This window comes from Ovis canadensis, chromosome 6 (assembly GCF_042477335.2).
Source record: "Ovis canadensis isolate MfBH-ARS-UI-01 breed Bighorn chromosome 6, ARS-UI_OviCan_v2, whole genome shotgun sequence".
Classification (NCBI taxonomy): domain Eukaryota; kingdom Metazoa; phylum Chordata; class Mammalia; order Artiodactyla; family Bovidae; genus Ovis; species Ovis canadensis.
The window spans coordinates 41,062,340-41,088,243 of NC_091250.1; the positions used below are offsets into that span (position 1 = coordinate 41,062,340).

The 25,904-nt window shown below is 36.4% G+C and overlaps 1 protein-coding gene across 2 annotated transcripts; it reads left to right on the forward strand.

Moving 5' to 3' along the window:
- Window positions 1-944: 944 nt before the first annotated feature.
- TRMT10A (tRNA methyltransferase 10A) lies at window positions 945-25,481 on the forward strand. 2 transcript variants are annotated; one of them, XM_069593642.1, is made up of 8 exons: window positions 945-1,128; window positions 7,938-8,134; window positions 12,205-12,367; window positions 16,461-16,532; window positions 17,591-17,665; window positions 19,881-20,030; window positions 22,130-22,235; window positions 23,331-25,481. In XM_069593642.1, exons 2-8 carry the CDS (start codon window positions 7,950-7,952, stop codon window positions 23,594-23,596), a joined length of 1,017 nt encoding a protein of 338 aa, XP_069449743.1. In that variant the 5' UTR covers window positions 945-1,128; window positions 7,938-7,949; the 3' UTR covers window positions 23,597-25,481. The 2 variants fall into 2 exon arrangements, with proteins under 2 accessions (XP_069449743.1, XP_069449744.1); XM_069593643.1 differs by lacking the exon at window positions 945-1,128 and adding an exon at window positions 1,359-1,945.
- Window positions 25,482-25,904: the final 423 nt, after the last annotated feature.

Below are 25,904 nucleotides of genomic sequence, written 5' to 3' on the forward strand. Positions count from 1 at the left end.
GATCCAGACTTCTTTGCCAGTTCTTAGTTAAAAGATCTTTTGGACTCGACATAATGAGGAAAGAGAGAGTGGCCTACAACCATGTTGCAGTGACAGTTTTTCAAGTAAAATTTGACTGTTTAAAACAAGAGTGACTTCAGTTTTGTAACTAAATTTACAGACATTTTAATTCTTTCAGAAAAGTTAAGTCTGGAATTTCCTATTCACAGAAACCTTTAAACATGTTAGAATATTTTCAAATATCAAGTATAAGTCACTCCAGAGTTCTTTCCATACTGAGACGGCAGTCTTCTATTCACTGATTCAAACATCACTCTTATCTTCGAATTCTGCAATAATCACTTATTAGAAGTAGGACCAAATTAAAAACTATATAGAAAATGACCATCAACCGGATTATGTCACAGCTCTCCCTTAGGTGACTTGATCCATATATATATCAAAAAGGTTACACAGTAAAGTCAGGCATTATAAACAATGAAACGTCACCCGATGTCTTACAAAACAGTATATGAAAAACAGCTCAAGGAATGAATGGAGAGTAAGACTTATGGTTATATGGAAGAAAAGGCGTAAACATTCTAGATTTAATTACCTCTTATTGGGAGCTTGATTCACTTTTAAAATCTAATTTTCCACTTGAGTTGTGTAAAATTATGTGATACTGAAAACCTCCTGTATTATAAATACAAATAATTCAGGCAAGAGATGCTTTCCTCTCATCTCAAACATGGAAGAATTATAAGCCCTTTATTAGTGTTGGCCATTTTTAAGAGTAGGAATGTTTTAACATCCCTCGCCACGTCCATGAGGACATATGAATAAATGCCTGCAGATGTATGCCTGCCTTGAATTAGAAAAACAGGTATTATTACTCAAACACCTCCCACTCCAGAAATCCTAACCCCAGACCCCGCCCCACACAAACCCCGCCCCTTTCTCCCACTGCGGGTCCGGAATTGGCGCAGTGGGCTGACGAAAGACGTAACCTCCGTAGCCTTCTACGTGTAGCTACCGGCTCTGCCTCTGGGAGTTGAAGTTTACGAAAGAGGACCTTCTAGAGTGGTAAATACCACTACAAAAAGCTTTCTGAGAGGTTATCAGATTCCCCGACAACTCCTCTGTTCGGTAAGTTTCTTGGCGCGGAGGCTTGCGCTCGTCTACCTTTCGCTATAATCCGGGAGCAAAAGGAGCGCGTGCCGATCCCGCCTTCCACTAGCAATAGGGCTTCCGGGGAAGAGGTAAGTGGGATAATGGAAAATGGTAGCAAAGACCAGCTCCGGAAGGAAGTGACGTCAGAGAGCGCGCGCCCCTTCGGCTCGCCAAACAGCTTTCTGATTCGTCGGCTGCAAGTTAACCCCGCCTCTGGAGTGCGTCCGCGCGTGTGTGACATGGAGGCGAGAGTCGGGCTCGGTTCTGCTCACTAGTATAGGACCTCTTGCTGTCGACTTCTGTTTGGGGGTCAAGATACGGGTCCTAGTATGTGAAGTGTGTTCGCTTCCCAAGAATGAAAGGAGAGGGAAATTTGGACTCTGAAAGGCCGGAAAACGAGTTGTGGTTGTGCCACTTATTGGCAAGAGACCGTGGGCAAGTCGCTTTTCGTCTTTAAACCTCGTTTTCCCTCATTTCCCTCATTTTTCCTACGAGGGCTGATGTCTCTCAGCGCTGTGAAATGTGGGAAGAGGCCAGGGGAAAGTTGCCGCAGGTGCTGGTAGGCCCCACCGTGGTTTTAAGAAGTCCGAGGTGTTACCGAATTTCCCTGAAACATTTTGTGTTTAAATTCAGGAATTTTTCTAGAGATACACAGAGGATAGCAACGGCATATTTCTCGCTTTTTTGGTTATAAATCCTCCGCCTTTCCCCATCATGGCCCAGGCCTCTGCCTAAGGGACCTCACAGCTGAACTGAGTCGTTATTGCAAATCTGGCCCGCGCATTTTAAAAAGGTATTCCTTCTTTACCACCGTTAGGTCATTTAATTCCGTTCTCCGGTTATTTCGACATTCCTTTGGATGTTTCTGAAAAGGAGACTGTGTTATAAATTATTAAGACTTTAGCCCAATCAATAAAGCTGTGAGGTTTTTTTTTTTTTTTTTTTTTGACTTTCGGCCAGTCACAACTCATGATGTGTATTCTCCCTGCCAGGAGTTGTGCTAAGAAGTGGAAATACAAGGATAATAGAGATACAATTTTTTTAATCTATCTATCCCACACAAAATTGCCTTAGTTATCTTTATCCATAGTTTCATAAAACCACTAGATAATCTATATCTAACTAAACCATTTAAAGCAATTCAGTGCTCAAGTAAACTAAATTTGGCACAATTATTTCTGTAATTGCTACAAAGTTGGCTGAACCTGGTGAATGAATTAAAATGTGCTGTGAATAGCACTGCATGTGAGGGACGAATGCAAATCTGCCATGGTGTTTATATTTTACTTAGGTTAATCTGAACAAACTAGTGCATAGTTAAATGCTTACTGTATGTTACAGGCAGTAGGAGTTGGCCCGTGTGTTTGTAAAGTGTGTTGAAAGCAATAATGAAAGGATCTCAATCTAGCATCATTTGATGCTTGATCATTGCATCATTCCCTGCAATGTATCTAGCTTATTCAGAGCTTTAAAAAATTTTCTTTTACTACATTCCTTTTTCTTAATTGGAAATAACTTTTAAAATAGCAGTGATGATTTTGACAAGCTCATGACCTTTGTATTTGATAGGCTTTTAAAAAATATTAGTATGCAATGATAAGCAAATTAAATTTAACTTGGACTTCTTGGGAAAGGCGAAAGCTCCCCCTGGTGTGCATGAGTTGTAAAACTTTGCTGTACTTTGTTACATTAAAAATTTTCAGTCTAGAGCCAATCAACACTTGCTCTTTTGACCATCGTAGGAAACTAGTGAAAAACGATGCCACTGATGATAGAAATACTCTGTCCTACAATATTAATCAATTTCATGAAGAAAGCAATTTGTTTCCTCTGATTTTTAATTGTGCCTTAAAGGCCGCATATTTGGCTTGTGTTCTCCATGCCAAGTTGCTTCAATTGTGTCCAACAGTTTGCGACCCTGTGGACTGTAGCCCAGTTTCCTCTGTGCGAGGATTCGCCAGGCAAGGATACTGGAGTAGGTTACCATGCGCTCCTCCAAGGAATCTTCCTGACCCAGGGATGGAACCCACGTGCATTGGCCGGCAGGTGTTTTTTTTTTTTTAACCACTAGCGCCACCTGGGAAGCCCGCACATTTAGCTTAATGGGCAGGTTTAGCTTATGTTTTCTATATTGTGTTGGATATATTCATTGCTAATTTTTATTCATGTGTTTATTTTTGGAAAGGAAATAAAAGTGACTCTAGGAATCACAATGTATGTTTAAAATTTTTCTTATCTTTTCAGGCTTACTGTGTTCCCTCTGTCTCCTGTTTCTTAAATTGAATAATAACCTTATTTTCTAGATTAAAAAAAGTTAATGAATGCACTCAAGGTTCTACATTTACCTCCAGTTACCTTTTTGGCCTATGTTTCTCTCAAGCTGTTACATTTTTTAAATGCTCAGACATACGATTTTTTTCGTTTTATTTTTCTGTCTGAACTCTGAATCAGATTGTGAGGTTGTCTTCTAATTCATCGATTACCTCTTCGACTCCAAGTAATCTGGAGTTTGCCTCATATGTTGAAATTTTTATGACTTCACTTCCTGGTTTCCAAATTGGCTTTTTTTTTTTTAATGAATTCTTGTTTTGCTATTTTTATGCCCGTTTTTGTGTATCAATTTCTCAATTTTTGTTTTTATGGTTATTATTCTTCATTAACTCTTTTTTTCCCCTCATTTCCTGTCCTTTTATAATTTTGCGTTGCAGACTCATTTGGAATGGAATTATAGCTTTCCTTTCCAAACTGCCTCTGTCTACTACTGATTTTGTGGTTTCTTCCACCCCATGACCCTTTTCAGTGCTTCAGGCCAATAGCAGAGCCTATATATGTGGTTGAGAATTTCAGTCATATTATTGTACATTCATATGTCACCTCATAGCTGGGCCCAGGTTGTAGCCAAGAGGCTGGTGTCTGTTCCCCCAAGTATTCAACTTTGTATAAGCTATCTTTAATTTTACCTGTTGTTAGGCTTTTTTCTTGGAAAGAGGAAACTCACCCCTAACACCAGTTTAAGGGTTCATCTTAAATTGCCTCCCATCTGTCTCCCATCCTCTGTCTTGTATTATTATTTTTCTCTTTAAAGATAGGAAAACTGTTAGCTGTCTTTACACAGCAGACCTTGTTCTTAATTTTGATTTTGAGAAAGGCTATACTTTTTTTGTTTCCCCTTTTAATATTTTATCTGCCATTGTCATGTGTTGTAAGCTTGGAAGGCAGGATGTCACAGACATAGACTTTCAGCAGTGATCTCTAGGAAGTTTCCCAATTTTTTTTTTTTTTTGGTGCATTGGTTTACAAGTAGAACCAAAGGGTTTTTCCCCTCCTTTATCTTTTGGTGACACAGGTCTTCTCCGAGCCTTTCAACAGCAGATGGGTGAAAGCAACACAGCTCTTTAATATTGTTTGGAAATTCCCATTTTCTAAATAAGACTTTGGATTTCTAGAAGACAGTAGAGTTGGATGTGGGCTTGAATCTTTGCTCCATTATTTCATTCAACGAGTATTTTGAGGACCTGTTTTGTGCAACGTTTGCTGTAGTGCCTTGTTTCTTAGGAGTTGTAGAATAGCTTTGTAACTTTGGGCAAGTAATCTTTGTACCTCTTCCTCTGCAAAGTAGGCATAGATGACCACCCTGTAGGGCTTTTTAAGAGTAAATTAGATAATAACTTTTGTATTAAGTATAGTAAGAGTGAATAAATGTTTGATGTTACAATTTTCATTACTCTTAGAAGTCCTTTATAATATCATATTCACTCATTTATTTGTGCTCCCTATACATAATAAGCATCTACTAAGTGCTCGGCACTATGTTAGTGTTGCCAATGTAATGTTGGGCAAAAGCAGATGTTAGCTAGCCCTGCCAAGTGGAGTTTCCAGTGGAGAGTCAGAGCTGAGTTGTCATGTCTAGGAGATGATCTCCCTTAAAAGAAATGTTTCGGTTCAGTTCACTCGCTCAGTTGTGTCCAACTCTTTGTGACCCCATGTACCGCAGCACGCCAGGCCTCCCTGTCCATCACCAACTCCCGGAGTTCACCCAAACCCATGTCCATTGAATCAGTGATGCCGTCCAACCATCTCATCCTCTGTCATCCCCCTCTCCTCCTGCCCTCAGTCTTTCCCAGCATCAAAGTCTTTTCCAATGAGTCAGCTCTTCGCATCAGGTGGCCAGAGTATTGGAGTTTCAGCTTTAGCATCAGTCCTTCCAATGAACACCCAGGGCTGATCTCCTTTAGGATGGACTGGTTGGATCTCCTTGCAGTCCAAGGGACTCTCAAGAGTCTTCTTCAACACCACAGTTCAAAAGCATCAATTCTTCAGCACTCAGCTTTCCTTATAGTCCAACTCTCACATCCATACATGACCACTGGAAAAACCATAGCCTTGACTAGATGGACCTTTGTTGGCAAAGTAATGTCTCTGCTATCTAGATTGGTCATAACTTTCCTTCCAAGGAGTAAGCGTCTTTTAATTTCATGGCTCCAGTCACCATCTGCAGTGATTTTGGAGTCCAGAAAAATAAAGTCAGCTATTGTTTCCCCATCTATTTCCCATGAAGTGATGGGGCTGGATGCCCATGATCTTCGTTTTTTGAATGTCGAGCTTTAAGCCAACCTTTTTACTCTCCACTTTCACTTTCATCAAGAGGCTTTTTAGTTCTTCTTTTTGCCATAAGGGTGGTGTCATCTGCATATCTGAGGTTATTGATATTTCTCCCAGCAATCTTGATTCCAGCTTGTGCCTCCTCCAGCCCAGCGTTTCTCATGATGTACTCTGCACAGAAGTTAAATAACCAGGGTGAGAGTATACAGCCTTGACATACTCCTTTTCCTATTTGGAACCAGTCTGTTGTTCCATGTCCAGTTCTAACTGCTGCTTCCTGACCTGCATACAGGTTTCTCAAGAGGCAGGTCAGGTGGTCTGGTATTCCCATCTCTTTCAGAATTTTCCACAGTTTATTGTGATCCACACAGTCAAAGGCTTTGGCATAGTCAATAAAGCAGAAATAGATGTTTTTCTGGAACTCTCTCGTTTTTTCTATGATCCAGCGGAAAAAAGAAGTGCTTGGTTGGTGGCATAAAGAAAACTTGTGAACTCTTACTTGTATTCCTAGATGATTCTTTCCCCTCTTAGTAATTTTGCAGTGTAGTAAAATGTCAGGGCTTTGCTCTGGACCCTAAATCATGCATCTTAAAATTTCTTGTCTTGCAGTCAAAATTTGGTAAACTTTCTAACTTTTCTTAGGCACCCCATATGTCCTATTACATCATTGCATGTTTAAAGAAGGCACGAACCATATAATAAAACCGCTGCTCAAATTATGTTCTGTGAAGTTTTTTTCTTTCCAGTCTCTGAATTGTGGCAGTTGTTCTTTTTCCTTTTAGATGTTGGCTTCTCTGCACAGACTTGTTAGCTATCTCTGTGAAAGGGAAGAATTACCCATTTTTGTGTAAGACTGATAGAATATTTGCAGACTTCATGCTTAGTCTTTGATAGGGATAAAGAACACATTCTTAAGCTATGGTGTTAATAATTAAAGAGAAAAGATATTTCAGTATTTTTATCATTTTCCCTGCTCTAAAGGCAAGTTTAGCTCTAGACAGTGGATGTAAAGCTGTGGGTTGTGGTTTAGTTGCTAAGTCATGTCTGACTCTTGCGCCCCCACGGACTGTGGCCTGCCAGAATCCTCTGTCCGTGGGACTTTAGTTTCCAGGCAAGAATGCTGGAGTGGGTTGCCATTTCCTTCTCCAGGGGCTCTTCCCGACACACAGATCAAACCTGGGTCTCCTACACTGCAGGTAGATTCTTTACCAACTGAACTACCAGAGAAGACCCTTAAAGATGTGGGTGGTTAAATCTAAGTAAGATGTTTTAGATGGCCCTGAGTATTCCACAGCTGATTAGAGAGTCAGTTTACATATTTTGTTTTTCAGCTGTGACTTAAGTGAAAAATTTATAATTACATATTTATAATGAAATATGTTGGGGGGCAACTCAATTTGTTTTCTGTACTGTTTAAAATTTAGAAATGTATAGCATACCTTTTGTCAAAAACCAATTGTTGAGTGTCCACCCAGATAGTGAAATTAGCATTTTTCCTGTGTGACAGTATTAAAGACAAGTACAAAAATGTGCTTTCCATCTCTTTAAAAAAATAATACATTTTTCTTTTATAAAACTATATTTTCATTATATAAAATTTGAAAAATGCAAAAAGTCATGGGTGGGTCAGAATAAAACGTGTGTGTATATGTGTGTGTGTGTGTGTATATAAACAAAATTGAGCATTTTTTGTTTTGATTTTCTTATTTAGCAATTATTTCCCTTTATTGCTAAATAATATTGAGAAACATTTTTTCTTGGCTGCTTAGTATTCCAATCCAGTGTTATAGGTGAACTGTAATTTATATTTAGTCCCCATTTGGTGACATTCTAACTTTTTATTGTTAAAAATAGCAGTAATACATGTATTCTTTTCCATTAATTTTGTTTATATTTCTAATTAATTTACAGGAATTCTAAGGAAATAAATTATTGTAAGAAAGAGTATCAACATTTTAAATCTCTTCAAACATAGCATTCTGAAAAAATTGTGCTATGCTGCCAATAGTGTATGAAAATATCCAATTTCATCAAATGATCTTTGCCAGTAAATGACGATTGATTGCCTAAATTTGCACTTTTTTCATTACTAATATGGTTTCATTTTAATCACATCCTTTGGTCTGTTTTTTTTTTGGTTGTAAATCATCTGTTCATGTCAGAGTTGCTTTTCAATTTTTCAGAGGCATCAAATAATGTCATCTGAAATGTTGCCAGCATTTAGTGAGACTTGTAATGTTGAAAGACAGCAAAACTTAAGTGAAGATGGAGAGGAAAATCAGAAGCCAGGATTAAGTGAAAAGTTTCAACCAATATCTAAACGGCAAATGAAGAAGCTAATGAAACAGAAACAATGGGAAGAACAACGAGAACTCCGCAAGTATGTATCAAAATGCATATATTCTACCCCTATTTAGAAATATGGCATGTTGGACCTTCAGTATAGTAATTATGCAGTTACATAATTATGCAATAGTAATTATGTTAATTAAATTGGGACTGTACATATTGTTAGCTCAGTTTGTCAGTTGGCTACTAAAACTGTTTTAAGTTGTTTTTCTTTTTAGCAGTGTTGCTGAATTTACACAATACACTTTTCTCACCCACACCTATCATGAGTAGCACCCCAATTTCTAAAGTAACCAGTTTATAAAAAGAATATAGTTAGCATCCATGTCCTAGATATGGAACAAAAATAATCATCTCAGAAAGGTCAAATTTAGGCCTAACATTGATTTTGCTAGAACTCTTGCAGGTTTTGGTAAGAGCAGTTAGGCTTAAGCTGTTGTTGTAGAAGGACAAAATTTATTAGAAAATCAGTTGTTGATGTAGATGAGAGAAAAACCTGAGTTTTTTTTTTTCATAATTTTACTTAAAAAAAAATGGGAGCAGCCTTTTCTTAAAAAAGAACTTTTATTTTTATTGAAGGGCTTCCCTGGTGGCTCAGGTGATAAAGAATCTGCCTGCAATGTGAGAGACCTGGGTTTGATCCCTGGGTTGGGAAGATTCCCTGGAGAAGGGATTGGCTTCCACTCCAGTGTTCTTCCCCGGGGAATTCCATGGACAGAGGAGCCTGGTGGGCTGCAGTCCTTGGGGTTGCAAAGAGTCAGGCACTACTGAGTGACTAACACTTTTTTCTTCATTTTATTTTCATGGGCTTCCCTGGTAGCTCAGAGGGTAAAGAATCCGCCTGCAATGCAGGAAACCTGGGCTTGATCCCTGGGTTAGGAAGATCCCTTGGAGAAGGGAATGGCTACCCACTCTAGTATTCTTGACTGGAGGAATTCCACGGACAGAGGAGCCTGGCGCACTGCAGTCCGTGGGGTCACAAAGAGTCAGACACGACTGAGCAACTAACACTTTATTTTTCATAGTTAATTCACAATGTTGTGTTAGTTTTAGGTGTACAGGAAAGTGACTCAGTCATATATATTTATATATATATGAAAGTGAAAATGTTAGTTGCTCAGTTGCATCCAACTGTGTGACCCCATGGACTGTAGTCCGTCATGCTCCTCTGTCTATGGAATTCTCCAGGCGAGAGTACTGGAGTGAGTTGCCGTTTCCTTCTCCAGGGGATCTTCCCGACCCAGGGGTCAAACTTGGGTCTCCCATATTGCAGGCAGATTCTTTCCCATCTGAGCCACCGGGGAAGCCCCATATATGCATATACATACATACTTTTTCAGATTCTTTTCCATTATAGATGATTATAAAACACTGAATATAGTTCCTTGTGTGATACAGTAGGTCCTTGTTGGTGGTGCTAGTGGTAAAGAACCCGCCTCCCAGTGCAGAACATGTGAAAGACACGGGTTTGATCCCTGGGTTGGGAAGATCCCCTGGAGAAGGACATGGCAACCCACTCCAGTATTCTTGCCTGGAGAATCCCATGGGCAGAGGAGCCTGGCAGACTATAGTCTTTAGGGTTGCAGTGAGTTGGACGCAACTAAAGTGACTGAGCACAGAATGTGTATGTTAATCCCAAACTCCTATCTTCCCACTCCCTTACTATCCACTCTTGTAACCATAAGTTTCTTTTCTGTGTCTGTGTGTCTACTGCTGTTTTGTAAATAACTTTATTTATATCACTTTTTTTAGATTCCACATGTAAGTGATATCATGTTTGTCTGAGTTACTTCACTTATTATGATAATCTCTAGATCCATCCATGCTGCTGCACATGGCATTTCATTCTTGCTTATAGCTGAGTAACATTGCATTGTGTATATATACCACATCTTCTTTCTCCATTCATTTGTCAGCGAACATTTAGATCCTTCTGTGTGTTGGTTTTTGTAAACAGTGCTTCTATGACTGTTGGGGGTGTATGTATCTTTTTTAATTAGAGTTTTCTCTGGCTATATGCCCAGGAGTGGGATTGCTGGACCATATGGTAACTCTATTTTCAGTTTTTTAAGGAATCTCTATACTGTTTTCTGTAGTGGCTGCACAAATTCACATTCTCAACAACAGTGTAGGAGGGCTTTCTTTTCTCTTCATCCTCTCCAGCAGTTGTTATTCATAGACATTTTGATGATGGCCATACTGACTGGTGTGAGGTGATATGATAGTTCATTGTAGTTTTGATTTGCATTTCTCCAAAGCAACATTGAGCTCCTTTTCATGTGCCTATTGGCCATCTGTATGTTTTCTTTGGAGAAATGTCTGTTTAGGTCTTCTGCTCAATTTTCATTTGGGTTGTTTTGTTTTAATATTAAGCTGTATGAGCTTTTTGTTTATTTTGGAAGCAAATCCTTGTTAGTTACATTATTTGCAAATATTTACTCCCTGCCCATATGTTGTATTTTAATTTTGTTGATGGTTTCTTTTCCTGAGCAAAAGCTTTTAAGTTTATTTTTGTTTTTACTTTTGTTACTCTAGGAGATGGATCAGAAAAGATTTTGCTGTGATGTATGTCAGAGTATTCTGCCTATGTTTTTTATAGTATCTGGCCTTACATTTAGGTCTTTAATCCATTTTGAGTTTATTTTTGTGTATGGTGTTAGGGAGTGTTCTAGTTTCATTGTTTTCCTTGTAGCTATTCTGTTTTCCCAAGACCACTTACTGAAGAGACTGTCTTTCTTCCTGTACTCTCTTCTTCCTTTGTCATAGATTAATTGATATTAATTGATATGTTTCTGGGCTTTCTGTCTGTTTCATTGATGTATGTGTCTCTATTTTTGTGCCAGTGTGATGCTGTTTTGATGACTATAGCTTTGTAGTATAGTCTGAAGCCAGGGAAGATGATTCCTCCAGCTTCATTCTTTTTTCTCAGGATTATTTTGGCTATTCAGGGTCTTCTGTGTTTCCATACAAGATTCAAAAAATTTTGTTCTAGTTCTGTGAGAAATGCCATTGATACTTTGATAGGAATTGCACTGAATCTATACATTGCTTGCATAATATGGTCATTTTCACAATATTAATTCTTCTAATCCAAGAAAATGGTATATCTTTGTATCTGTTTGTGTAATCTTCAATTTCTTTCATCAGTGTTTTATAGTTTTCAGAGTTTAGGTCTTTTGTCTCCTTAGGTTGGTTTATTCCTGGCATTTTATTCTTTTGATGAGATGGTAAAATGGGGACTGTTTCCTTAATTTCTCTTTTTGATGTTTTGTTGTGTAGAAATGCAATCGGTTTCTATGTATTAATTTTGTATCCTTCAACTTTACAAATTCATTGTTGAGTTCCAGGTATTTTCTTTTAGCATCCTTAGGATTTTTTGTATACAACATTGTGTTATCTGCAATGACAGTTTACATTTCCAATTTGGATTCATTTTATTTCTTTTTCTTTCTGCCTGCTGTGGCTAGGATGTCTGAATCTATGTTGAATAACAATTTTACTTTTTTTATATATGATTATAATTGTTGCTTGAAAATCATGTAGGGAAATGGTAAAAGTAAAATGTTTTATAACTCTCAAACTCAGTATTTTAAAAGTTTTCTAAGTACATATAATGGGCTGTGTGCTGTGCTGTACTTAGTCACTCAGTTTGTATCTGACTCTTTGTGAACCCATGAACTGTAGCCCACCAGGCTCCTCTGACATTTGAATTTTCAGACAAGAATACTAGAGTGGGTTGCCATGCCCTCTTCTTCAGGGGATCTTCCCAACCCAGGGATCGAACCTTGAACCCAGGTCTCCCACATTGCAGGTGGATTCTTTACCAGCTGAGTTACCAGGGAAGCCCCATATAACGTGCTACCAATAATAAATGAACTTATAGTTCAGATCTGTGTAAAAAAATTTTTTGCTTTTGCAGACTCATTTATTATGTAAAACTTTTAGACTATCTAAAATTTCTGGTATCTGACAATTTTTGATCCACAGAAGTGGCAGTTTTTTATGATTTAGCCTACTGATTTTAAAATAATTTTTTCTTTGTTTAGAAGAGTTTTGTAAATATCCAAATAATAAAAAGTTGCTTTCAATTACTAATTTTAGACAAAAGCGGAAGGAAAAACGCAAGAGAAAGCAATTAGAACGACAGTGTCAACCTGAGTCGAATTCAGATGGAAGTGACAGAAAACGTATTCGAAGAGATGTTGTTCACAGCCCACTCCGCCTTATCATTGACTGCAGTTTTGACAGCTTGATGGTATTAAAGGTATCATGAATCATTGTCAGAAAAATCCTGTAGCTGCACTAGGTTGAATAACTTTTGCTTTAATATGTAATATTACTTTGATATAATTTATGTACTAAAATGCATCTTTTTTTCTTTTTAATTGTGGTTTTTAATGTACATAACAAAGTTTACCATCTTAACCACTTTTAAGTGTACAGTTCAGTAGTGCTAAGTACACTTATGTTGTGCAGCCAATCTCCAGAACTCTTTTTCATCTTGTAAAACTAAAACTCTCTACCCATTGAACAACCATTTCCATTCCCCTTCCCCCATCCCTTGGCATGGCCATTCTACTTTCTGTCTCTATGATTTTGTCTACTCTTATGTATCTTATATAAGTGGAATCCCACTTTTGTGACAGATTTTTCTCACTGAGCATTATGTCTTCACTGTGCTGTGCTCAGTTGTTCTTTCATGTCTAACTCTCTCTAACCCCTGGACTGTAGCCCACCAGGCTCCTCTGTCCATGGGATTTCTCAGGCAAGAATCACGGAGTGGGTGGCCATTTCTTACTCCAGGGGATCTTCCTGACCCAAGGATGGAGCCCATGTCTCCCACATTGACTGGCGGATTCTTTACCACTGTGCCACTTAGGAAGCCCCTGCATTGTGTGTGTCAGAATTCCCTTATGTTTTAGGGCTGAATACTATTTTAGTGTATATATAAACCACTTTTTGCTTATTCATTCATCTGTCGTCAGTGGACATTTATGTTGCTTCCATCTCTAGGCTATTTTGTTGGTTTCTTGTGTGTGTGTTTTTTAAACTATTTTATTGAAGTATAGTTGATTTACAATGTTGTGTTAGTTTCTATTGTAAAGTGACTCAGTTATGCATTTATATATATATATGTATATATATATATATACACACATTTATCCTTTCTCATATTCTTTTCCATTATGATTTATTACAAGATACTGAATATAGTTAGCTGTGCTATACATTGTACCTTGTTGTTATCCATTCTGTGTGTAGTAGTTTGCATCTGCTAAATCCCAGATTCCCAGTTATCTCTCTCACCCCTTGGCAAGCACAAGTCTATTCTCTGTCAGTCTGTTTCTGTTTTGTGGACGAGTCCATTTATGTCATATTTTTAGATTCACATGGAAGCGACACGCATTTGTCTTTCTGTCTGACTCACTTCACTTAGTATGATAGTCTCTCTAAGTCCGTCCATGCTGCTGTAAATAGCATTATTTCTTTTTTATGGCTGAGTAGTATTCCATTATGTAAATATACCGTGTCTTCTTTTCTTAACTGGAGTATAATCACTTTAAAATGTTGCGTTAGTTTCTAGTGTACAGCAGTGTGAGTCAGCTATATGTATATGTGTATCCCCTCCCTCTTGAACCGTCCATCCGCCTGTCTAGGTCATCACAGAACACTGGGCTGAGCCCCTTGTGTTTACACAACAGCATCTCACCAGGTACCCGTTTCACACGTGGTCGTGTATGTATGTCAGTGCCACTCTCTCAGTTTCACCCTCTCCTTCCCGCTGTGTGCACAAGTCCGTTTTTCATATCTGTGTCTTCTATTCCTGCCCTGCAAATAGGTTCATCAGTGCCATTTTTCTAGATTCCTTATATATGCATTAATATATAGGATTTGTTTTTCTCTTTTTCTTACTTCACTCTGTATGACAGACTCTAGGTTCATCCACATCACTGCAAAAGACCCAATTTCTTTCCTTTTATGGCTGAGTAACATTCCATTGTATGTATGTACCACATCTTTATTCATTCATCTGTTGATGTATATTTCTGTTGCTCGCATGTCCTATTGTAAATAGTGCTGTAGTGAACATTGGGATATATGTATATTTTTGAATTATGGTTTTCTCTGAATATATGCCCAGGAATGGGATTGCTGGATCATATGGTAATTCTATTTTTCGTTTTTTAAGGAACCTCCATACTGTTCTCCATAGTAGCTATTCCAGTTTATGTTCCCACCAACAGTGTAGGAGGATTTCTTTTTCTCTACATCGTCTTCAGCGTTTATTGTTTATAGATTTTTTGATGATGGCCATTCTGACAGGTGTGAGATGATACCTCATTGTAGTTTTGATTTGCATTTCTCTAATAATTAGTGATGTTGAGCATCTTTTCATGTGTTTTTTTGCTATCTATATGTCTTCTTTGGAGAAATGTCTGTTTAGATCTTCTGCCCATCTTTTGAGTAGTTTGTTTTGATATTGAGCTGCAAGAGCTGTTCTGTTTTTTTTTTTTTTTGAGATTAACCCCTTGTCAATTGCTTCTTTTGCAAATATTTTCTCCCATTCTGAGGGCTGCCTTTTTTGTTTATGGTTTCCTTTGCTGTGCAAAAGCATTTAAGCTTAATTAGGTCCTGTTTGTTTATTTTTGTTTCTATTTTCATTACTTTAGGAGGTGGATTGGAAAAGATCTTGCTGTGATTTATGTCAAAGAGTGTTCTGTCAATATTTCCCTCTAGGAGTTTTATACTACCTAGCCTTAACATTTAGCTCTTTAATCCATTTTGAGTTTATTTTTGTGTATGTTTTTAGGAAGTGTTTTATTTCATTCTTTTTCTTGTAGCTATTCAGTTTTCCCAGCACCACATATGGAAGGGATTGTCTTCTCTCCATCATGCACTCTTGCTTCCTTCATCATAGATGAGTTGATGATAGGTGCATGGGTATATTTCTGGGCTTTCTGTCCCGTTCCATGGATCACTATGTCTGTCTATGTGCCAGCGCCATACTGTTTTGATGACTGTAGCTTTGTAGTATAACCTAAAGTCAGGGAGCCTGATTCCACCAGCTGTGTTTTTCCTTCTCAAGATTGTTTTGGCTCTCCAGGATCTTTTGTTTTTCCATGCAAACTGTAAAGTTTTTTGGTTCTAATTCTGTGGCAAATGCCATTGATAATTCAATAGGGATTGCATTGAATTTGTAGATTACTTTGGGAAGTGTAGTCATTTTCACAGTATGGATTCTTCCAGTCAAAGAACATGGTATATTATCTCTCCATCTGTTTGTGTCACACATCTTTGATTTCAGTCATCAGTATCTTCTCGTTTTCTGCATCCAGGTCTTTTCCCTCCTTGGGTAGGTTAATTCCTGGTATTTTATTGTTTTTGATGAGATGGTAAATGGGACTGTTTCCTTGATTTCTCTTTCTTATCTTCTGTTGTTAGAGTATAGGAATGTGTATTCCACCCAGTAAGGCTCTCATTCAGATTCAGCAGAGAAATCAAAAGCTTTACAGACAAGCAAAAGCTAAGAGAAGTCAGCACCACCAAACCAGCTTTAATGCATCCTAAGTTGGGACTTGCCTGGTGGTCCAGTGGTTAAAATGCCTCACTTCCAATGTGGGGGGCACAGGTTTGATCCTTGCTTGGGAGCTAAGATCCCACATGCTGCACAGAGTGGCCAGAAAAAAATAATAACTTTTAGATTAAAAAAAATGTTTTTTTAATTTTTCCTTAAAAAATGCTTCCTAAATTAAGCGTTTCAAAATCTGTGGCCCTATATTAAAGTATTAAATAGCTAACAAGTTGCTTTTATTTACATGTATATGTATAGACAGAGGGAAAGACAGGTACTACACTAGGTTATGAAACTCAGTAACTGTATACTGATCGTAAAGAGCTGTGGGGGGTTTTGCTATTAATCCTAACTGAAAGGAGGGGGAAAATACGATTGGCTTAAGAGGATTAATTAATAGTTTGAGAAATTTGGTTGTTTAAACAATGCTACTATGTTTTAATTACTTTCCAAACTTTTGTAACTTGTGAAAATTTTAATACTATGGCTCTTAGAGTTTTATTTTTTTCTTTTGTTGTCTCCTAAGAAGAGTGAAAGTTTTCAGGAACTTAATATTTTAAGTGGATACAAAATATGAAATTATGGGTCACTTACAGAGTATTGACATATTAATTATTTAAATAATACGTTAGGAAATTGAATGGAAATTAATCAGAAAGGACTGGTATTTCCAAAGAAGAAATGTACCTATCTAGTTATCCTTCCTTATTCTGTTCCACTCGGATTATGAAACGGCCACAGGTAATTTTGAAAATATTACTTTAAAAATTGCACTCTTTTATAGGACATTAAAAAACTTCATAAGCAGATTCAACGATGTTATGCAGAAAATCGACGAGCACTGCATCCTGTGCAGGTATGTCTGAGGAATTTAAAACAAACTTCCAATTTCCTTTTATATCTTCCTTCAGAAAAGGCATAGATAATCCTGATTGCCTTTACAAGAATGAGTCTTACAGGTAATATTTTTTAACAAGCCAAATGTCTCTTTGGGAAAATGTTCTATTTTTCTACAAAAATTGAGTATTTTAAATGTTTTTCATACATTATTTTCAGACACACTGTATCCAGTCATCATCAGTCCTTTACACCTTGACCTGTTCATTGTTGTGTAGTTGAACATCATCATTAAAGTACACACGCATATTTTCATACCAGTTTCTCAGCTCTCAGTCCTTCCTTTCTGGGGAGTAGGGGAACTGCCCCTGGCTGATAAGTGCCATTGTGCCTGTTGGCCAAATTTTCTCTACTTAAAAGGATTTTGAGTCACTGATGATTTTGAAGGATTGAGGGAGTGATATGTGAGACTAATTGACTGTTCGTAAGAGCAGGGTCATTTTCATTATTGTTTTAATTCTAAGTGAGCTAAAAATTAACTCTGGCTCACTGATGTTAAAAACTAGAAAATCTTGTTAAAATTTTGGTTACATATTTTCTTTTTATCAAGTGATAGTAATATTATATTTTCATATTTTAGATTATTTTCACCCTTGATTAGATTTCAAATAGGTTTCAGGGTTTCAAGTCAAAGCAAAATTATGAAGACTTTGGACTAGTAAAAAATAACAGTAGTGGCAAAAGAAGAGGAAGGGAAACTTGACATGGAAGCAGGAATTTTATAGAAAAGTGATCATTAACCAAGAGGCAGATTATAACTGCTTAGAAAACGGAATGAAAATGTAGGTGGAATACAGAAGTTAGTGGGTTAGGAGATGCACAAAAATACACATTTCTATCAAAGATAACTCTTGTCATGTTTAAAGCCATAAATTAATTTTTAAGTTAATGTCATAAATTTTTTTCCAGAACGAAAATATTGTTTCATTGATATTCAAATTAGTGTGTGAGGAAATAAAATATTGACTTTAATAGTCTTTCAGTCTCTTTTTCTATGCCTGCCAATCTCTTTATCAGTTTTATTTGACAAGTCATGGAGGCCAGCTGAAAAAGAACATGGATGAAAATGACAAAGGATGGGTCAACTGGAAGGTAACTAAAATCGATTAACTCATATAATACAAAGTATTTTTAGCCTTAAAGGTCTACATTTTTTACCTGAGTTCTACATAGTGCTAACAAATATGAGTCAGCAGCTCCAAACCCTGTGTATCACTGTACTTAAGTCTAAGTTTACCAAGGAGAGAAGCTAAGAGACTTGAGATATAGTTTGTATCTTCTTTCATGAAATCTCACTTGCTATTTTACTGCCAACTTTAAAACATATTTTTTAAAAAAGGAAAGAATTTAAAAGTCTATATGCAATCTCAACCCAGCAAACTGTCTATACATTATTTATAAGAGTGAAGTCACTCTAAAATTTGGAAATGTACTTGTTTTCTTCTAAATCGGTTCTATACCCTCTGGTGTCCACTCTCCACACATGGCTGTTGAACTCTTGAAGTGTGACTGGTCTGATTTGAGATGTACTATAAATGTCAAATAAACATTGGATTTCAAAGATAGTACAAAAAAGAAAGAATGTAAAATACCTGCTTGAAATGAAAAAAAAACACATTTATTTTAAGTTGAAATGGTAACATTTAAGGTCTATTGTGTTGAATACAATGTATTGTTAAAATTAATTTCATGCATTTCTTGTCACTTTTTAAATTGTCTTATTTGTTTATTTTTGGCTGTGCTGGGTCTTCGTTGCATGCCCGGGCTTTGGTTGTGGTGAACGGGGGCTACTGTCTAGCTGCAGTGTGCAGGCTTCTCATTGCAGTGGCTTCTCCTGTTGCAGAGGGCAGGTGCTCGGCACTAGGGCTTCAGTAGTTGCAGCTTTGGGGCTCAGTAGTCATGGTGCATGGGCTTAGCTGTTCCACAGCATGTGGGATCTTCCCAGACCAGGATCAAACTTAGGCACCCTAGGTGGATTCTTAACCACGGGACCACCAGGGAAGCCACTTGTCATTTGTTTTTTAATGTGGCTACTAGAAGGATTCAAATATGTGGCTCAGTTTTTTTTTTCTGTTGAACTAAACTACTCTGTCATTTGCAAAGATAACTAATAGGTGGGCTTTAGTACCAATCCCTAAGGAACCTTAATCCTATTCTACTCAGAGAAATGGTGGGTTATTCTTATACTTTTCCCCTTTCTCCAAGCCAGTTCTCACTGACAGACTTTCCCTGTCTCACTCATTAATCCTGTAATGATTACATTTTTTTTTAATTTTATTAAGTCTATAGTATAATACATTTTCAAAAGTCTTTTTAAGTTCTGAAGTATAGTATATTTACCAAGTTTTATGTTCATGCCTGTTTTCCTAAGAAATACTGTAATGAGTTAGAATAAGCATACTTTCAGTTATTTTATGGCTTATAGAATTTATTATTTTATACCACCAGTTTTCCAGAGACATATGAGTTCACAAGTTTCTAATTATGCATATTCTTCTTGGGGCCTTTATTAAGCATAGGCATCATATTTGTCGTATATCATTTTCCAGAAAATGGCTGCTTATTAATCAATAGGCTATATACACTCAGGTGAGAGGTCTCCTGCTTCATTTTTTTATTTCCACAAAAATTATTGAGAAGTGTCATCTAAACCTTGTGATGTATCTTCCTTTTTTCTTTTGGTATAGTTTGCAAAATTCTGCCTACTGTTGTTCAGCCTTGTACCTCTGACCTGATAGTTTTGGTAAAGAAGATTTCAAATGTCTATTTTTGTGGAAGTAGATACATGAAAATTATTAAATCTGTAAGCCCTTTCTTTTTGATGATTCATATAAATGGAGAAGGAAGTAATTGGAGAAGGCATTCTTTGGCTGGAGAACAGTGTGAGCAAATATATAACAAAAATGCATTTGTTTTGTTGGAACAGGAAGTTAGCAAGATAGATTGGTGCTATATTGAGGTGAGAGTTACTAAGTTAAGGAGCTTGAATTTTAACCTACAGATAAATATGAAACATCGAGAGTAGTGTTTTCAGAAAACGATTCCCCCAGCCATGTGAGGAAGTAAATTGGAGGGATCTGAGGCTAGAGGTGGAAATGGCATCAGGAGGCTACTTAAATAATTGAGATGTGAGGTGAAAAGATGTTGGAGTGATAGGTTCTAAATAATACATTGTTATAATATTCTTTCAGACTTCCTGTCGTGTGTTTTTTGGGTGGGTTTGTCTAGGGAAAAGAAAATAATAATTTTTAGCCAATTTTCACCAAATCCTATTAATTAATAGCATCTTTCTCTTTGTGTTTTAAAGGATATCCATATCAAACCAGAGCACTATAGTGAATTCATACAGAAAGAAGACCTGATTTATCTTACATCAGATTCACCTAATGTATTAAAGGAATTAGATGAATCAAAGGCCTATGTGATTGGAGGATTAGTAGATCACAATCATCACAAGGTACATACTATTAAGTTTTTAATTTTGCTTTTGCTCATACTTGAAAAAATTACTGTACCGGTGTTCTTGATAGTAATGTTAATTTTCTTGATAGTAAATACTGAGAGCTTGTGTTTACTGAGTACAGCGGTATTTCAGTCACCTTTCTATCCAAGCAAAGCATTTCACATATGTTAGCTTGCTTTATCATGGCAACCCAGTGAAGTCAGTGCTGTTAGTATGCACAGTCTACAGATGAGGAACCAGAGGCACATAAAAATTAAATCTAAAATTAATAATAATAGTAGACACTTGAAACTCCAGATTGCTCTGGAGCCCACGTGCTTAAATGATTTTCTGTATTGATAAATGCTGCTTTTGCTAATCAATTTCTAGGCTGCTGGTAAAATTTATATTAATTTATACCAAAATTTATATCCAAATTGGTAAACTTATGCCCATTTTCAAATATGTGATTATATGGGATGTGTTATCTGTCCTCTTTAATTTGTACTTTTGTCTCTTCCCACCTCCTTACCCTCATTCAAGTGAAAAATTACAGAAATACAATTTCTAAAAGATAACATTATTTTGTATTTTTCCAGCTATGTTGCATTGTGCTCAACTTATTTAGTTAAGTATCTGCTAAAATGTCAGCTGAATAATACACAGTAATTCATTATTCTCATATAGCACCACTGTGCAGGAAAATTTTATGCATTGTCGGAAGTATTTATATCATCGTGTTGCAGTATGGTAACCCATTAGCTGGTTGAGCAGGAGTTGTACATAGTATGATTGAGAAATTGAGTTTTTAAAAAGTATAATAAGTTTAGGTAGTCACATGTGGCTACAGTTGGACAGTACAGCTCTATAGCATCGTAGGGAATTTTATCAGAATGATCTTTAGCCTTTTTATTTTTTTCTTAGAAAAAATCTATTTTCTTATTTCTGTAGAACTAGTTTTTTTTCTTTGATGTTGTATGTTTCTCTGAACTAAAACAATTTTGTTTTCAAAAAGACCTGACTTGATCTGTTATCAAATATTGGCCTCTAAAATATGCAGACTATTGGTAATTCCTCTGGCAGTCCTGTGGTTAGGACTCTGTGCTCTTGCTTCCGAGGGCCTGGGTTTAATCTGTGTTTGGGGAACTATCAGATCCCACAAGCTGTGCAACATGGAGTGGCCAATAAATGAATAATTATTTTTTGAAAATGCAAATTGTTAGTTGAGAAATTTAGCTCTTTTTCCTCCTGTGTTATGTCTTTGGGCTCTTTTAGTCCTGATTAGACCCAGGCTTTAAGGATTTTAATTTTGAGGAGAAAATTCATACTCAGCATTCTTTTTTTTAAAGTTAAAATTCATGCATCCAATAAGTATTATTCCACTGAAAGTTATATTATTTGCTTACTTTTGTGTTTCTCACACATAAATTAAGTGCAACATTAATAGAATTTCTAAAATAGTCACATTTCATTAAAACAAAGTCCTAAGACAGGATTTAAGTTGATTTCCTTTCTAAAGCTTTTTATTCTACCATGCTACCATGCTAAGGTTGGGTTTGGGGTTTTTTGTTTTTTTGTTTTTTCATAATTCAGCATTCTTTTAATTGACAGAAATGAAAAAATAAAATTTATAGACAATATGAAATTTTTTTCATTCAGGTTTTTATCTCATCAGTTTTTGCCACTTGTGCTTCTTAGTGCTATATAATTGAAACAGTTCTCTTTCAGATTCATGAGAAGAGTGATGATGCTTCTATAAGAATTCAGTTTGAATACTTTAAGCTGAGAAAAAGGCAGTGTGGAGTGATGAGAAGCTGCTTAAGTCAGGAGGCATGAGCCAGGCTTTTCCTTTGATTCTGCCACTGACGAACTTTGTGACAGGATAGACAGCATAATGTCTTTGGTTTCCTCGTTTGGTTAAAATAAATACCAGCAACGTTCGGACTATGTTTATTATCAAGAGAATGTTTTCAAATTAGCTGTTAAATATACACACACAAATTCAGATTATATTCTCTGAACTAAAGTCTTTCCTAAAAATTATCTATTCTATCATAGAGTTTAACTTTAAATAATGTAATGTTCTAGTCCAGGTGATGATGTCTTTGTTTTAGGGACTCACGTATAAACAAGCATCAGATCATGGAATTGATCATGCACAGCTTCCCCTTGGGAATTTTGTGAAGATGAATAGTAGAAAAGTTTTGGCAGTTAATCATGGTAAGCTATAAGCTTATAAGCTAAAAATTTACCTGAGTGAACATGGTGAAAAAATAACCTTCTTTTTACATTTTGTAAAAATAGAAAATACATACCTTTGGAAAATTAAAATGTAGTCATTTATGATTTGTTTGACTGATACATGCATATTTTAGAAAGTTCTGAAGGTATAAAAAAGTGTAATGAAAAATAAGTAGGTGTTATTCACTACCCTGAAATACTTCATAGTAACTTTTTGGTGTTTCTCCAAGTTCTTTTTCTATGCATACATATCCTTTATTATATAATTGAATTCTTACTCTATTACATAAAATGTTATAAATGTGGGGTGTTTTCCCTCCATTTATATTTATTGAATCATTGTTAATGGCTGTGTAATTTTTTTCTTCATCTGAATATATCAATACAATAATACAGCCATTCTTCAGTTGTTGACATGTTTTTCGTTTTACTATTGTAAATATTATAATAGATATCCTCAGACTTAAGTCTTTGCCTGGAGTTTTGCTTTTTGAAATTTTTTTCAGTAGAGATTTTTGTTAGTACACAACTATTAATTGGGTTTTTAAAATTTCTCTGTAGCAGGCTCTAGGGAGTTATAGAAATGAATTTATTGATTCAAGGAATGAACCTCTTCCAAGACTTTTGATATATAATGGATTCCTTTTCTATCATAAAGTAATGCAAATTTACCCTTTCATCAATGTGTTAAAGTGAGAGGAACTTGGAGGGACAGTATTTAAAAAAAAAAAAAAAGAAGGCAAGACACTCCCCAGAGTGAGTGGAAAGCTAGAAGAAATTTAGATTAATGGTAGCCCCCCCCCAACTATTTTGGGGGGGGGGTTGTTAGCATATAAAGGATAAAGATATGGAAGGAATAAAGAATAAGAAGGAAACAAAAGAGGGGTCCTGTGTCTAGTAATTATAATTGACAATGGAAAATGGTAAACTTCTGAGGGCTTAAGAAAGGATATGAGGAAAAGCTACAAAGTAGCAGCCTTGAGAGCCTTGGGGCATATTAGCTCTGACAGCTAATACAAGAGAAGAAAGTAATAAGCTAGGCTAAGAAACATACAGAGTTTGTCTTTGTTGCAGTGTTTGAGATTATTCTGGAATACCTGGAGACAAGAGACTGGCAAGAAGCATTTTTCACTATTTTACCCCAGAGGAAAGGAGCTGTTCCCACAGACCAAGCCTGTGAAAGTTGTTCACATGACAAGAAATTCGCCAGAGTTGAAGGTGGATTAAACAGTGATTCCAGTGAGGAGGAAAATAGGCATGAACTAGATTCAACACATGAAGAGGAAAAGCAGGATAAAGAAAATAGCACTGAATCTACAGTGAACTCTGTGCCACACTAATATCATCTTTTTTTTTTCCTTAGGTTTAAGGAAAAATCAGGAGAAAGTGAGATGTTTCATAGAATATTTGAATTGGAAGGAAATTTCATTTTATTTCTGTTGTGAATTTTTTAAAACTTTTTGAATTAAGTGATAAGTACTCATAAGAAAGCATTTTTTTTGTTTTTGCATGAGTTAAATATGTAAAATAAAAAATAATTTTCTAAGCCTCAAACAAGCATTACTTGAGAATATTACCCTATTAGTAAATCTATATTCTTTTATTTACAAGATTGTGTTCTTCAGAATGTGCCTTCTGACCTTCCAGTTTTATTACTATATGTTTATATCAGTGTCTTTCTGATTTATTGCCTGCTTATTTGTGGAGGCAAGTATCCTAAATCTCCTTTAAATCTGACAGAACTTTCTGAATGGGAAGTTACCTTCTATTTGCAGCTTTTATATTCACTTTAATTATTTCAAAGGAATATAGTGATTTTAGGAAAAAATAAGTATTGGATTGATACGGGGCTTCTGTGGTGGCTCAGTGGTAAAGAATCCACCTGCCAATGCAGAAGACATGAGTTCAGTCCCTGGGTCAGGAAGATCCTCTAGAGAAGGAAAAGGCAACCCATTCCAGAATTCCTGGATTCGATTGATAAATTCAAACATTGATGTCTTTTGGAATGTGGATCCATCTCTATCCTTTTGTGTGTGTGTGATGCCCTTTGTGGTTCTAAGGCAAGCACTGAGGACTTAAGACTTTAATATATTTTCTTAATTTAAATAATGATGGTAAATTATTTTGATTACAAAATTAATTTTTCAGCCACCAGGGAAACCTGTTTTTCAGGCTAGATTATTTTAAAAAGCTGTTGATGGATTTCCCTGGTGGTCCAGTGCTTAAGAATCCACCTTCCAGTGCAGGGGACACGGGTTCGATCTCTGGTCTGAGAAAATTCCACATGCCGTGGGGTAACTAAGCACATGCGCTGTAACGACTGTGCCTGTGCTCCAGAGCCCTCAGCTGCAGCTGCTGAAACCCCCGTGCTCTAGAGCCCGTGCTCCAGAAGAGGAGCCGCTGCGAGGAGAAGCCCATGCACAGCAACTAGAGAAAGCCCACACGTAGCGGTGAAGACCTAGCCCAATCGAATATAAATACATACACTTAACTTTTAGGAAAGGCATAGACGGGCCCATTTTTGCCATTACCCAAATTTAAAAAGAAACCGCTCTTTAAAAAGTAGCCCTTAGCAGCTATCCTTTTCTTTCCATATGTGCTTCTTTAAAATAATGTTGATTCTTAAGCGAATAAAGTTAACTTTATATGTGCATCTGTCTATCGTATAATAATATTTAAGCTAATGTAAGTATGTTTCTGTAAATAATATAAGCATGTATGAAAATATGCATATAATTGTATATATATCTGTCTGTCCACATCATATATAATTCTGTTATTGATGATAGGATTGAGTTGCCATATCTATATTATTTGTGTGAATGTGCTGAAAAACACTAAGGAATTTAAATTTCATGAAATGTAAATATCTATAACTAAACATTTATATGAGGGCATTGGCAAGAGATGGTGGAGCTAGTTGATGTTTTAGTTCCTGCCAGTAAATGTAGAGCAGTTATATTTAACGTGATTATTCTTTGTCACAGCTAAAGTAACATTCAGAAGCCTTAGTTAACTAAGTTTGGATAAATTAAGTTTCTGTTTTTTTTTTACTTATTGGCATCTCAGATTATATACATATTTGATCGAAAATTCACTGAATTTAATATTGACGTCCACTGACTTTTGTTGCTTTATTCTTAGTACTCTATTACAGTAACCCATTTAAAGGTCTCTGAGAAATGTATGTAAATAAAGAAAAGCCCCCACAGTTGTAGAAGAACAGAGCTTGTGTCTTAAGTTGTGTTTTTCAAAGTTACAGGTTTTTCTGAGTAAGTATGGTTAGTAGCATGGAATGTTAGGCTTATAATTTAAATCATTCCATATGGAATAAGGCTCAGTTTGATACTGAAAAGTGGGGAAAGGTCATTACAAGCACCATGTAGTTTAATTTTCGCTAATTATATAAGCCCTATGTTATTTCCAGGGCTGCGAACAACAGTAGTTTATTTAAAAACAACAGAAGTTTATTCTCAAAACAAAAGAAATGTACTCTTAATATAGTTCTGGAGACTGATAGTCCAGAATCAGGGTGTTGGTCGGCTCATACTCCCTCAGAGTAACATTCCTTCCTGGCTGCTTCTAGCTGTCGGTGCTTGCCAGCAATCCTTGGCATTCCTTGGCTTAACACTGCATCACCTAAATCTT